The 13,269-nt window shown below is 52.5% G+C and overlaps 2 protein-coding genes across 4 annotated transcripts in view; both read left to right on the plus strand.

Moving 5' to 3' along the window:
- Positions 1-7,377, plus strand: part of Mlph (melanophilin) — a 46,675-nt gene extending 39,298 nt beyond the window's left edge. For all 3 annotated transcript variants that reach the window (XM_016007117.3, XM_016007116.3, XM_076549569.1), the window contains 2 exons: positions 798-898; positions 4,166-7,377. In XM_016007117.3, coding sequence (XP_015862603.1) covers positions 798-898; positions 4,166-4,192 — 128 coding nt within the window. In that variant the 3' untranslated portion in view covers positions 4,193-7,377. The remainder of the gene's footprint in view (positions 1-797; positions 899-4,165) is intronic.
- Positions 7,378-8,188: 811 nt separating this feature from the next.
- Prlh (prolactin releasing hormone) lies at positions 8,189-10,417 on the plus strand. Its single transcript, XM_042259673.2, has 3 exons — positions 8,189-8,360; positions 9,559-9,715; positions 10,182-10,417. The coding sequence occupies exons 2-3, from the start codon at positions 9,616-9,618 to the stop codon at positions 10,340-10,342; spliced, it is 261 nt and encodes an 86-aa protein (XP_042115607.1). The 5' UTR covers positions 8,189-8,360; positions 9,559-9,615; the 3' UTR covers positions 10,343-10,417.
- The last annotated feature ends 2,852 nt before the right edge of the window (positions 10,418-13,269 follow it).

Raw genomic sequence — 13,269 nt, forward strand, 5'->3', positions numbered from 1 at the left:
GAGGGGAGGGGAGGGGAGGGGAGGGGAGGGGAGGGGAGGGGAGGGGAGGGGAGGGGAGGGGAGGGGAGGGGAGGGGAGGGGAGGGGAGGGGAGGGGAGAGACACCGGCCTGATGTGTAGCGCATCACTGAATATGGGTCTAGGAAGACTCTCAGGACTCTGGCGTACTGTGAGTCAATCCCACCCCCTCAGTCAGGAAACTCCCCCCTGAGCCATGCAGGTATCGGTTTTTGTCCAGCCCCCTCACCTAAACACAAACAGTTGGTTAAGGCTGGAGGCCATGGCCCTCATCTCTGCAGCCACAGGCCTAAAAGCCTTCTGCTCTGAGGACCAGAGCCCCAGCACCCCTCACCTCAGGTCCCTTGTCCCGTCACAGAATTGCGTGGCAGAAGATACATGTGCCCCTGACCCAAGTGTCCTAAGTCCCTGTTATTCCAGGGCCACGAGAAAAGGCGCAAACTCCAGCTCCGGCCACCTAAACGCTTTGGCCCCGCCTCCTTTCTCACTGGCCCCCATCTTTCCCGCTGGCCCCGCCTCCTGGCCACTGGCCCCACCCTTTTCCTATCGGCCCTGCCTACTTTCTTAGCAGCCCTGGCTCTTAAAAGAGGTAAAAGCATTCTGAGCTGGTATTCACACAACCATTGAGTGCTCTTGGCAAAGTGTATCACGGTGTGAAACCTCCTCGACAGAGGACATGTCCACGTTGATGGTGCGCTGCCGTCCAATGTCTGAAGTAGATAAGAGCTCTTTTTGATTGGTCTTTGGCTCACTAAGCGCCTCCCCTCTGTTTTCCCAAAGGCATAGATGGTGGTTCTTTTGATCGGAAATCAGTGTACCGTGGCTCTCTGACACAGAGGAACCCCAACGGGAGGAGAGGGACGGCCAGCCACATCTTCGCGGTAATGTCTCCTCTCTCCATGTGACCTGTCAGCTTCACGTGTTGATACTGAGTCTTAGACGAGAGCGAAAGGGAGGTGGGAGCTGGGGGTAAGCATCAATCTGCAAAAGGAGAAGTGAAGACGTTTCTTTAAAGCACCCGAGTCCAGCGAGGAGGAAGAATGGCAGGAACAGTCAGCACCCAGTTCCCAAGGGGCAGGCTCAGCTCTGGGAAGGGATCGCGATCCAGAAGCTACAAGGCTGCTCTCCAGTGAGCCCTCGGGCCAGGCAGGGCCACTAGATACAGAGGGTGGACCATGAAGACCCCCATTTGACCCCTGAGGCCCTCAGTTCAGCAACATGAGCACTGGACACAAGAACAGCTGTGAACTGCCTTAGGCCTCTGCGCTGAGTCAAGGGCATGCCCAGCAGTTCCACTCAAACACGACACTGTGACCTGTCAGATGACAAGGTTGTGGCCCTCATCTCTGGAGATACTCATGGTGACAGTGACAAGTGTCCTTAGTCAAGGCCTAAACACACTTTGTGTTAGTCCAGATTTCATTACTGTAATGAAATAAATACACTAGGCAGGCAGGCTACTTACAGAGAAAATAGGGTTACCTGACTCACAGTTCAAGAACATAATCAGCATTAGCAGATGCTTGTAATGGTGGGAATATCTGTGAGGAGAGATCATTTCACCAGACAGAGCAAGGAACATTCAGGAGGAACAGGAGCCAGATGCAGACTTTAAAAAGTGTGTATCTATGTGAGGGTGTGTATCTGTGTGAGTATATGCCAGGATGTGCCATGTGTGTGGGTACCTGCAAAAAGGCCATTGGATCCCCTGGAGCCAGGGGTACAGCTGGTTGTTTGCCACCTGGATGTGGGTGCTGAGAACCAAACTCGGGTCTTCTGGAAGAGCAGGAGGCGCTCTTAACCACTGAGCCATCTCACTGGGCCCCAAGAGAATGTCTTTAATCCTTTCCAAAGGCATGCCCCCCAATGACCTACAGAGCTCGCACTAAGGCCAGCCTATCAAGGTCCATCACCACACTGGGACCAAACCTCCAATATACGAACCTTGAGGGACACCCTACATCCAAGCTATGCCAACCCCTGCCCCCGAATCTCTCCCTCCCCCTATTTTACCAACCCAGTGCACTGTCCAATGTTTACCTCAGCTTACTTCTGGTTTCATGGGTGAGCAGAGATCTGCCTGGCTCGATTCTTCAAACCTTGTCCAAGGAGACTGAGCTCCAGATTTATTGTTTTCTTAAAAAATTGCCTTGGGCTAGAGGTGTAGCTTGGTGGCAGGCTGTCTGTTCAGCATGCACAGGACCCTGGAGTTGGTCACCCATGACACAGGGAAAGCAGTAGTTCTCTCGGGGTGGTCTAAGTATTGATTTAAAATGTATGTCTGAATCTTCCTGCTATCTAGGCTGAATATTAATGACCACCGGGGAAAGGTATTTCAATGCAAAGCATCAAGGGTGGCCTCAGCCATTATCCTCTGCATGAGGCCCCTCACAACAGCAGTCTGCACAGGCCACATGTCACGCTCATAGCTCATGACAACACTGTCTCTCTGTATCTTGGATCCCAAATGGAACCTCCTCCAAGGACAGGTCTCCATGTACCAGTCAGCTCTTTGCTGTCTCTTCAATTTTAATATGTGCTCAGCAAGCGAGTTTTAGCTGAATTCTATAACCAGCACCAACCCTAATCAGTCCATGTAGGCATCACATGATGAAAGGGAACAACCCTCAAGCCCCCAGCTAGCCCTTCTTCTGCCACTAAATAGGTGCTTTGGCCTGGGGTCCCTGAGCCCTCTCCAGGAGAGGCAACCTCTGTGTCCTGGGAACCTCTGCTCACACTGTTCCCTGTGTTCTGTATGTGTTCTTCTCATGAGCAGAAGGGGACTGAGTAAGATAATCCAGGGCATCTTCTAAATTCCCTCCCCCATCTCTGGAAGAGCTGCAGCAGGGGCAGAGACCACAGTGAGTAGAGGCGGCAGCCAGGCAGGCTTGTGGCCAGGCTCCAGAGAAAGCTTCCACACAGGAGCTCAATGAACCTGCCACACCCTGCAAGCTCATCTTCCTCGAAAGACAGAATGCAGCCAGTACCCCGTCCATCCTCTCAGTATATAGGCCCCACTGGGGAGCCCACAGGAATCATGGCCTCTCACCGTCATGAACTCCATGTTTAAAGGCCAGCGTGTCACAGGACAGAGATACAGAAACAGTAGAAAGACGTTCATGAGGTTGGAGACCTCGCCTTTGCTGGAGTCCGCATGCCCACCGCGGCGAGTGGTAGGGCAGGGATGCCCTCCCTATACTCCACACTGAGGCCAGGAATCAGTCTACCTGACCCTCATAGCTGGGGGTAGTCATCCCTTAAGGAGAGCGGAGGACGATACAGGGCATGCCTGCCAATTAAATCTTAACCATCTTGAAATCAAGCTCCCTGTCATTGAAAGCTCTGGAGCGTCAAATGTTTTCCATGCACACAGTGACTGGAAACTCGTATCTGGGAAAACAGAGTTACAGAGAAGATAAATTAAAAAAAGAAGAAGCCAGTCACGGTGGCACATGCCTTTAATCCCAGCACTCGGGAGGCAGAGGCAGGTGGGTCTCTGTGAGTTCGAGGCCAGCCTGGTCTACATAGTGAGTTTCAGGACAGCTAGGACTGTGTAGAGAGACCCTGTATTGAAAGACAAAAACAAAGAAAGCAACCAAGGGATTGACTAAGGCTGGTACAAACACAAGCAACTGAGCGTGTGTGCACATGTGAATACACAGAACCGGGTCTTGCCTGTGTACCTGTGTACCGTGTGTACATTCACATGTCTGAGACTGGGTCTATATGTATTCACACCCACATGTTTTTCTTCATACATATCTATGTCTGTGTCTATGTGTGTGTCCATGTATCATGTACACGCTGGTATGTATGTCTGTGCCTGCCCACATGGGTATCAGTGTACATGCTTCTGTGTGTGTGTCTGTGTGTCCAGCACATGTCTCTCTGTATATACATACATTAGCTCTATGTGCACATGCTGGTGTGTATATCTGTGTGTGTCAACATGTGTGCGTGTGTAAATACATATATCTAAGTTTGTGTTTATATCCCCACCTGTCTGAACACCTGTATATTTGTATGTTTCTCTGTTACATCTGTATCTGTAGCATAATTGTGAGTAGTTTTTTATACATCTGTGTGTACACTTTGCACATGAACCCATGTGCACACCCGAATGAAATGTGTGTGTTTGTGCTCTGCAGAAACCCGTGATGGCCCAGCAGCCCTAAAAGGAGACACACAGACACAGAAGAGCACCACAAAGCACCCCACACTGTTTCTTCCACACAGTCATCGCATCCCCACGGGCTCTGTGCCTCCTGATGCTCACGGTTGCTTATAATCACCATCCCAGTGAGAAATAAGAAGAACTTCCTGTGCGGGTCCACTTGGGAGACAGCAAGTTCTCAGACTTCCGGCTGTCACCGAGCCACTGGCCAGAGCCAGGGCGCCTGCCAGCCTCTGACCCAGGAGATACAAGCTGACGTGATTTTATCCTCGGATGATGCTCTCTATCAGGACACCTAGATCCCCTTTTGCTGTGATCCTTTAGCCTGTCTCTTGGCTTTGTTGAGCCACATTCACAGACAGAATGGAGGCCCTGAGCATGTTCGCGTTCCTAACTGCGAGGGAGAGAGACAGATGCAAGAGTGTCTGTGGGTATGATGGGAGAGTGCACAGTTACAGAGAGTGAGTGAGGAGGGCTAGATTCCTCACACCCCACACACACACAGACATTGTTCTTCAAATCTCCTTGTGGGTCACAGACAGGAGCCATAACGCTGACCCCCACCCCAGAGTTTCTGCCGCCATAACCACCAACTGCAGGACAACATTGAGGCCAAGCCTCTAACACAGGCTTTTGGGGTGCACTACATAGGGACCTCACTTTCAAGACAGCTCATGCTTTAAACTTAGGTTTGTAGCTCACACAAATGACGGCTTTGGAATTTGTCAGAATTTAGGTTCTCCAAACCAAGTGCATCAGAACCAATCTTGCTCATGATTGCCTAGTCTGCTCTTCACAGCCTTCCTGCCACTCCAGGGAGGCAGTCTCCTACTCCCAGGGCTGCCTCTTCCCATCGGCTTGTGTCATGTCCCAGGAGTCCAGAGAACACCCAGGCCAGGGCCACAAACAGCCTAGGGTACTCTGAGAATGAACTTCAGAAAGGAACCTCCCACCGGTTCAGAGACCCACATCTCAGGAGTCCCACGTTCGTGTCCCGTGTCCTCCTAGCAAAGTACCGCAAACTAAGCCAGCCACAGCCACAGGAGATGTGCCCTCCTGAGTTTCAGAGGACAAAAGTCCGATTGAGGTGTCCGTGGGATCTGCAGTTCAGAGGGGTAGGTGCCTCTTCCTCCTCCTGGGACTGCCGCCATCCCAGTCTACCTTGACATCAGTCCCCATCCCCACCTTCATGGCCCCTTGCCTTGTGTGGTTCTGAACGGCTGCCCTCTTGCCAGGACACCATGTGTTGTGTGTAGGGCCACCTTTTCCCGGTATGCTTGCCTCAGTTTACCCAGGGTGCTCGCCTCAGTCAACACACTTCCAAAGACCCTATTTCCATAGATGACTGTCTCCTGAAGTTCTATGTGGCTGTGAACTGGGGAAAGACTGTCTGACCCACTACAGAGCATGAGAGCTCAAAGACTTCAAAGCTTTGCAGTGCACCCCCAAACAGTGGGGTCCCCATCGCTGCTGAAAGCTAGAGGAAGACCAAGAGGTGGGGCCTTGGCCAGGGCGTCCTGTTCAAATGGGGCTCCCTTTACTGCAAGGAGCAGAAATCCATTTAAGTACGAGTGTGGGGAAAGACACGGAGCTTTCTCCTGCAGCCCAGAGACACAAGCCGTCCAGCTTCAGGGTGTCAAGGGGGGGGCGCACCCTCACAGCCTCTGCCTCTCCCTCTCCACATGCCCCCCCTCTTCATTTTGTCAACTGTCCAGAATTCCAGCCAATGTCCCATAGTCACGGTCCCTTCAGCTACAACCCTGTGATTGTTCCCCTCTGACAGCCGCAGCTCACTAGACCAGACCCAGGGCAGCTACTTAGGGCTATGTGCGGCCTCAGTGCTGGTCACCTCGAGCAGGCCTATGCTGGATGACGAAGCCCTCTGCTGTGCCCAAAGCTGATTCAACAGTCCTTGCTTGGTTCTCCTGTCCTGGGATCCACGGCCCATCAATAAGATGTGGGAAAAGCTCCTTGATCTCTGTGGTCAAACCCTCCAGGCATCCCACTTCTCGGCTCTGAGGTACCCGGGCCAGGCCCACAGCTGGGGTTCTGTGGAGTACTGCAAGAGCAGCACACAAGAGCAGCCCAGGCCACACTTGCCCTGCGCTTTGCCACCTGCCGTTGGAACATCGCCAGCCGTCCAGAGCGTCCCTCAATCCCACAGATCCTTGGCCTGGTGCCATCAAGTATGGGGTGAGGAGGGGACTGGAGACTGGGAGAGGGATACTATGTTCATACTACACTTTGATAAAGCTACTCTGCTAAAAAACCCATGATCCCAGACACACACATACACACACAGAGACAGACAGACGACAGACAGACAGACAGACAGACAGACAGACCCAGACCCACAATGATGTTCAGGACACTCACTCCCCCTCCCAAGGTCTCACAGCAGTCCCCTTGGGCCCTATGACTGAGTATGCATCCGGGGAAATCTCCCACAAGACCCACCCCCGGGACAGGAGCATGTCCCACCATGACTGTTCTCACCGCGGTGGGAGGCTGGGCTGACATCAATGCTTATGCCTGAGCTATCCACAGATGGAACCGAGGCACCAAGCAAATGTTTAAAGCTCCCCGTGACCCTAATCTACAGGCTATGCCATCCTCCTAGAGTTCCTTACCATACCCACCTCCTACCACATCTCCCAATGAGCCCTCCTCTGCCAAGGAAGAGGCAGCCATGCCTTGAGAACACGGATGTTGCATTGACCAAGTCCCCAAAGGGTGAAGTGGCAGCCTGAAGCTTTTTCTACACATCTGATGGAGGCCAGGAAATGATGATCCCAGGGAGTCCGCCTGCTTTGTCTCTTCTCACGCATAGTTCCTTGAAGAATGTTCTATTCCACTTAAATGACATTTCATATAATCTGTAACTATTGACAAGGTGGTGATGGGTCCAAGTTAAATGACAGAATGCTACATAGTTATTTTCAACAGCATAGATCTACAGGTACTTTAACAATTCCAGGCTGTGATGGTAAGAAGAATGAGGCTCAGCACCTGTGAACAGGATGAGTCAACCCAGCAGGTGCAGGGAACTCACCAGAAGGCACACCCGGAGTGAAAACACTAGCCTTTGCACATTATCTGGGCTCTTTTCTCTATTTTTAAGTGCACTAATTTTTTTCTCATTACTTGTAAATTGCTTTTACAGCAAAATAAACTTGCTTTTTAGAACTTTTGTTTTGTATATGTGAAGTATGGGGTATGTACACATTTATGTGGGGCACATGTGTGTAGACACCAGAGATCAACGCCGGAGATCTTCCTCAATCATTTCTCCAAGTTCTTCTTTTGAACCTGGAGGTCGTCAATTTGGCTAAGTTGACTGGCCAATGAGCTTTGAGGCTCTTCTGTCTCTGCTCTGTCTGCCTCAGCACTGGGATTATAGCTAGAACACTGCCGAGTACCACCTTTAAACTTTCTTTATAATAAAAGGAGCTCTCTCTGTTTTCAATTTTTTGTTTTGTTGTATTGGAACAGGTTGGTCTTGAACTCATAGCCATCCTCCTGCTTCACTTTCCTGAGTGCTGGGATTACAGTTGTATACCACAACACCAAAAACTTCTCTTTGTTTTATAAAAAATAAACTTGGCAGGATGGAATAGAGGAAATGTGTCTAAAGACCCTGGGTGTGGATAAGCAAGCTGAGGGGACAGCCAGAACAGGAAGCACCCACCTGGGTGCGAGAGACTTCCTGGCCACCATTCCAGGAAGCCATGGCTCAGGTGAGGCAGGAAAGGGGGAGAAGAGCGTTCGGAAGAGGGCATATTTCAGTTCGATGGCCGCCTCCCATTGAGAGGATGGGTGGACACGTAACTGCGGAGTCTGCCCAAAGGCGAGCGTGAAGAGGGGCGGTTAATGTGTTTTAAAGCCACTTGGCCCAAATGAAATTATATAATTCAGGAAGGAACAAATCACACTGCTGGTGAGAGTGTTTTTTTTTTTTTTTTAAGGTAAAAAGAAAGGAAAGCAAAAAGACGGAGTGTCTTGATGAGGGAGGAGACGCAGTTGGGGACAGCTGGCTATAAGCAAAGACGCCATCTCAAGGAGGGGCCAGGGGCGTCTGTTGCCTCCTTGTTAGCCTATAAAAGGTGAGCGGTCAGGCAGGCGTCACCTCACACCCAGGCAGCCTTGTCGCCACACTCAAGGGACAGCAGGTGAGTAGCTTGGCAGTGTTGGGGCGGGGGGGGGGGGTGCTGTGACTGCCAGCAAGTCTTTTCTCTGCCACGCTCACCTGGCGGCCAGGTGCGGGGACCAAGCAGGACAAGCAGAGAGAGCTACCCACAGTCTGGGGTCCGAGATCACACCCTCTCCTAGGGACTCTGACATTGAAGAGCTGTCCATGGTGGAGGGCAGGTGAAGGTGTCCCACTGAGGGGCACCTTCTCAAACAGAGCCCAGAAGACACACTTGAGCAGACAAGGTCTACTGTGCTCCAGAAAGTGGGTGCTTGGAGCTCAGGAATCAGGGTCAACTAGCATTCTGGGTATCCATCACCTAGCCTGAGTGGACCAAGTCTCTATAATGATTCATGGTGGCACCTCCATTTCCTCTAGCTGGGGCTCCCCTGCCCTGTGTGGGGCACCCCAGCAATGCTGTGAAGAGGAAGGAGTAGGCATTTTAAAGAATTCTGATGGACAAATCTTTCTGTGTGGTCAAGGAGGGGCTAGGAAGTCAAGGTCAGCTAAAGGTCTTCCTTGAAGAATTTGAGGCCCTAGAGCATCTTCTAATGGGAACTGAAATGTCAGGGGTGTGGACAAGGAGGGGTACTCCAGCAGGGTACTCCTTCCCATACACAGCATCAGCCTCTGTCACTCAAAAGGGCACTGTGAGGAGAAGCAGGTGCCACAGATTCATTCTGGAGTCTCAGCAAACTAGGTCTGAAGTCCTGGGTTACTGTGGGGGCGGTGGGGTATGTACTCACTAGGGATGGAGGATGCTGTGTTCTCCATGGCCTGCCTGTCTCTCAATGTCAGGAGATCCTGAGGCAAGTGTGAAGGATTGGGCAGTTAAGTCCCAAACTCCCAAACCCTTAAGTACCTCTGAGGTCCAGAAAATTCTTCCCCCATCTCTGCTGCCCCCGGGCCTCCCCATAAAACTGCTTCCCACCATGACCTGGGTGCTTACCTCCTGGCTCCTCACACAGATGGACAGACAAGCCCAAGAATGTCCCAAGACAGCCACCTGTGCACAGCTCACACACCTCTCTCCGGAGAAGTGTGGCTATGTGCACCAAACACACGCATTTGTATATCTCATGTGCACACACATGTACCAAACACACATGTGCGTCTGCACACACAACCTAGGGTCCCAGCTTTGTGCAGACAACTTACTCTTACACCTCGACCCCCAGGCTATACCGTCCCCTGTGAGATCCCGTCTCCAGGGCATCATCGAGGGAGCCAGAAGCATGGCAACTCTGAGGGCGTGGCTTCTGTGCCTGCTGCTGTTAGCCTTGGTCCTCCCAGGAGCTTCCAGCCGAGCCCACCAGCACTCCATGGAGACACGCAGTAAGTGCCTGGCTTGTGGTGGGCAACCCCTCTCGCCCTCCCCTCCATACCCTCCCTAGATGCCTTGAGTGCTCAGCACCTGAATGGGGCTTGGCCATCTCCTAAGTCAAAGCTACCCTGCCATGTGCTCACTCTAGAGGCTGACCTCTTGGTAACAAGATCCTATTGAATGGGCCTCTCCTGTCCTCACCATGCCCCCACCCATCTTGGCTGGGTCCCTTAAGAACTTGGTGGTGGTGAGGGGGTGGAATGGAGTGGGACAGGGAGGGAATGTCTCTCCTGGTATACATCTAAATTAGTTTCCCAAAGCCACACCACTGACCAGATATGCCCTGGCCACTTTCATCGGGTTGGGTGCCAACATGGCCTGGTGCCCTGGTTTCCATCAGCTTAGGGGTTCTGTGTGGGAGACACTGCACCTGTGTGTCGTGTACCCCATATGCTGCTCTGGATCTTTCCTTCCCAGCCCCTGACATCAATCCAGCCTGGTACACAGGCCGTGGGATCAGGCCTGTGGGCCGCTTCGGCAGGAGGAGGGCAGCCCTGAGGGACGTGACCGTACCCGGCCTGCGGTGCCGGCTGAGCTGCCTCCCGCTGGATGGAGGTGCCAAGTTCTCTCCGCACTGACGACAGCCCAGCCGAGCTCGAGCTCGTGATGACAGTGATGCTGGGCCCGACACCACCCGCCCCCTCCCTACAGAGCCTCCCCCCCCGCCCCCGCCCCCCTCCCCTGCAGAGCCTCCCCCACCCTCCCTCTTCCCTGCTTTCCTTTAATCTAATAAAGTGCTGCCTTCTTCACCGTGCACCTGTAGCTGCGTGATAACAAAGATGTTTTCTCTCGTGGGAGGTTAGCCAGGAAAGAAGCTCAGAGCCCAGTAGCCTCTTTGGAAAGAAAAGGCTCCGACTTGCCCCCTAAACAGCTGAGACACCTCCTTACCAGGCCCTGCAGAGCTTGGCCCTGATCCCCTAATAACCTGAATGGATGGAAAGAAGAGAATGTTGATATTGGTGTTCTTGTAAATTCTTGTCGTCCCCCCCCAAAGCCACACCACTGCCCAGAAAATGGGGTGCCCCTTCCTTGGTCACTTGCTTCCACAAGCTCCCACCCACCCAAGCTACCCCGAATGTATACTCAGCTTGCACACTGCATAAGCCAGGGGGATCACACACTACAGTGTATAAGGTACTTGGTCCCACATAAAGGCAGCATAACTCCCCTGGTGAGACCCATGTCCTCCTCTTAATGCATTTCCAAGACTGACTTTTAGGGCTATTTTGGGTTTGCTGCAAAAATTAGAAGATATAGAGATGGTCCTAGGAGCCCCATCCCCAGAGCACCATTCCAGCACCCTTCAGGACAAAGAACATGCACTACAGCCCAGGAAGTGGCATGGTGCCATTGCCCAGAACCTGTGGTGTCCACTGGGTTCATGTTCAGTACTATGCCTGCTGTCTGGGCAAATGCATTACTTGGTTCCACCAGTACAGAGACACATGGTGTCCCTCACCACGCTGAACATACCCTGTTCCTTGTCCCTTGCAGAATCCTGGCAGCCACTAACACATGTGGGCACGTCACCCTCCTTCCCGCTCAGAGGAGAATCCCTGAGAGGCTTTACCCCAACCATTTTGATCCTATATGCCCCTTTCAAGTCTCACGGGGTGTCTCTACACCCAAACTTTGGACTTTGGACTTGAGTACCTGAGTCAGAGTAAGAGGGATGCCAACATAACACAGCCAGTGTCCTTAGAAAGGGGGGACACTCGGGCAGGAGCTTCATGGGAAGCTGGGGCAGCAATGAGATTCGCCTGCACAGAGGCGTGCCAGAGGTTTTTAGCAGCCCCATCAGCCAGTGCAGACGCCTGAGCTGGCCTTCTCCCGGCTCAGAAAGTGCCATCCCACCCACAGACCATCTTGGACCTCAGCCGGGGGTCAGCTGTCTAAGCTATTCTACTCGGGCTGTGCTCAGGGCATCTGCTGCAACTGTTGCCTAGGGAGACATGCTGTCTGCCCTTCAGTTCTTTCCACTCCCTGTACATCTTCCAAAACCACTTGGTCCTGGGGCAAAATGACATGCAGCTGAGGTGGGCGGGGGGGGGGGGGGGGGGGGGGGGACACAGGGAGTGGCTGGGATCTCAGATGAAGGTCTAATGACCCCCCCCACTCCACCCCCTTCTACGCAGGCTGGATCTTGTTGACAGTTCCCTGCAGGTAACAGTCGCTGCTTTTACGGCAATGGTAGTAGCTGCTGGGCTTGGAGAACTATCTCCCACAGCCGTTCTCCAGGAACGGACCATCTCCTTATCCAGAAAGATGAATGGAGGCATATTCATTTTTTCCACAGTCTTGGAACAGGTTTAAAGCATGCAGGAAATTCCAAAAGATGCTGTAATGACTACCCTGCCCACCTGGACTCATCAGCTAGCCTGTGTGCTGTCTTCCCACTTCCGCTCTGTGTCCTAGAGTCACGTGTACTGGGTGGTGAGTTGCAGACACCAAGACATTGCCCCCAAATAGTTCAGCACGTTCCTCACAAGAATAAGACAGGATGTGAGCCTGAAAAAGTCAGTAATTACATGTGTGTATGTGTGTGTGTGTGCATGTGTGTGCACACGCGCACCCTATTTTTCTTAGTCCCTGGTCTTGTTGCTGCTTTTAGTCATAACATTGACCTTCTGAAGCACCCAGTAAGCCGTTCTTTAAAATGATCCATGCCGATTGTCCCCCTGCTGGTGTGCCTGGCTCTGCTCCTGCACTTCCTGTTATAGAAAAGGACCTGGGCCTTAGCTAGACACTGCTCCACTGTCCAAAGGCCTTGGGTCCTCTGATGGGGTCCTGGGTCCCGCCTTGACTTGCTAACCTTGACCATGAGCTTGGGACCCTGCCTCTCAGCTGTAAGAAATTTCTCCAGTGTGATTCCAGGGCATCCCTGAGTTTCACCTGCCTGGTGGGGAGGTGGCAAGAAGCTGCATGGTACCAGATCTGTCCGGTCTTGGGCTTTCTGGTGGAGTGTGTCAAAAGGAGCATTACTCATCAGTCAAGATAGAGAGGCGATTGGCAATCAAACAGACAGGCACCCTACAAATCTCCCTGGTGTTTCCCCCACGTCCTGCTTCCTCAAAGCAATGACTTTGCTCTTAGGAGGTGCGCCTGAGTCTCTCTAGGCACTTGGGACAGAGCGGAAGGATTTGCCTTGGGTGATATTGGAGCACCACCTAGTGGTCATAGGTGAGCAGGGCCTCTCATCACCTCTAGGAGGGGCTTGCCTGCTTGTTGGATGATGCCCCAGGCCTGATTGAGATTTTGAAGATGAAGGGGACAGCCTGGGATGCCGGGATATTCACTTCCCCTACTTCACTTGTAGAGCATCATCATGTGGCCACTGTCCATCTTCTCTGGCATCAGAAAAGCAGATGTACAGCCATCAACAAGCCTCACTAGGATGGCTGGGCAGTGGTGGCGCATGCCTTTAATCCCAGCACTCGGAAGGCAGAGCCAAGTGGATCTCTGTGAGTTCAAGGCCAGCCTGGGCTACAGAGTGAGATCCAGGAAA

Source organism: Peromyscus maniculatus, chromosome 13 (genome assembly GCF_049852395.1).
Source record: "Peromyscus maniculatus bairdii isolate BWxNUB_F1_BW_parent chromosome 13, HU_Pman_BW_mat_3.1, whole genome shotgun sequence".
Lineage (NCBI taxonomy): Eukaryota > Metazoa > Chordata > Mammalia > Rodentia > Cricetidae > Peromyscus > Peromyscus maniculatus.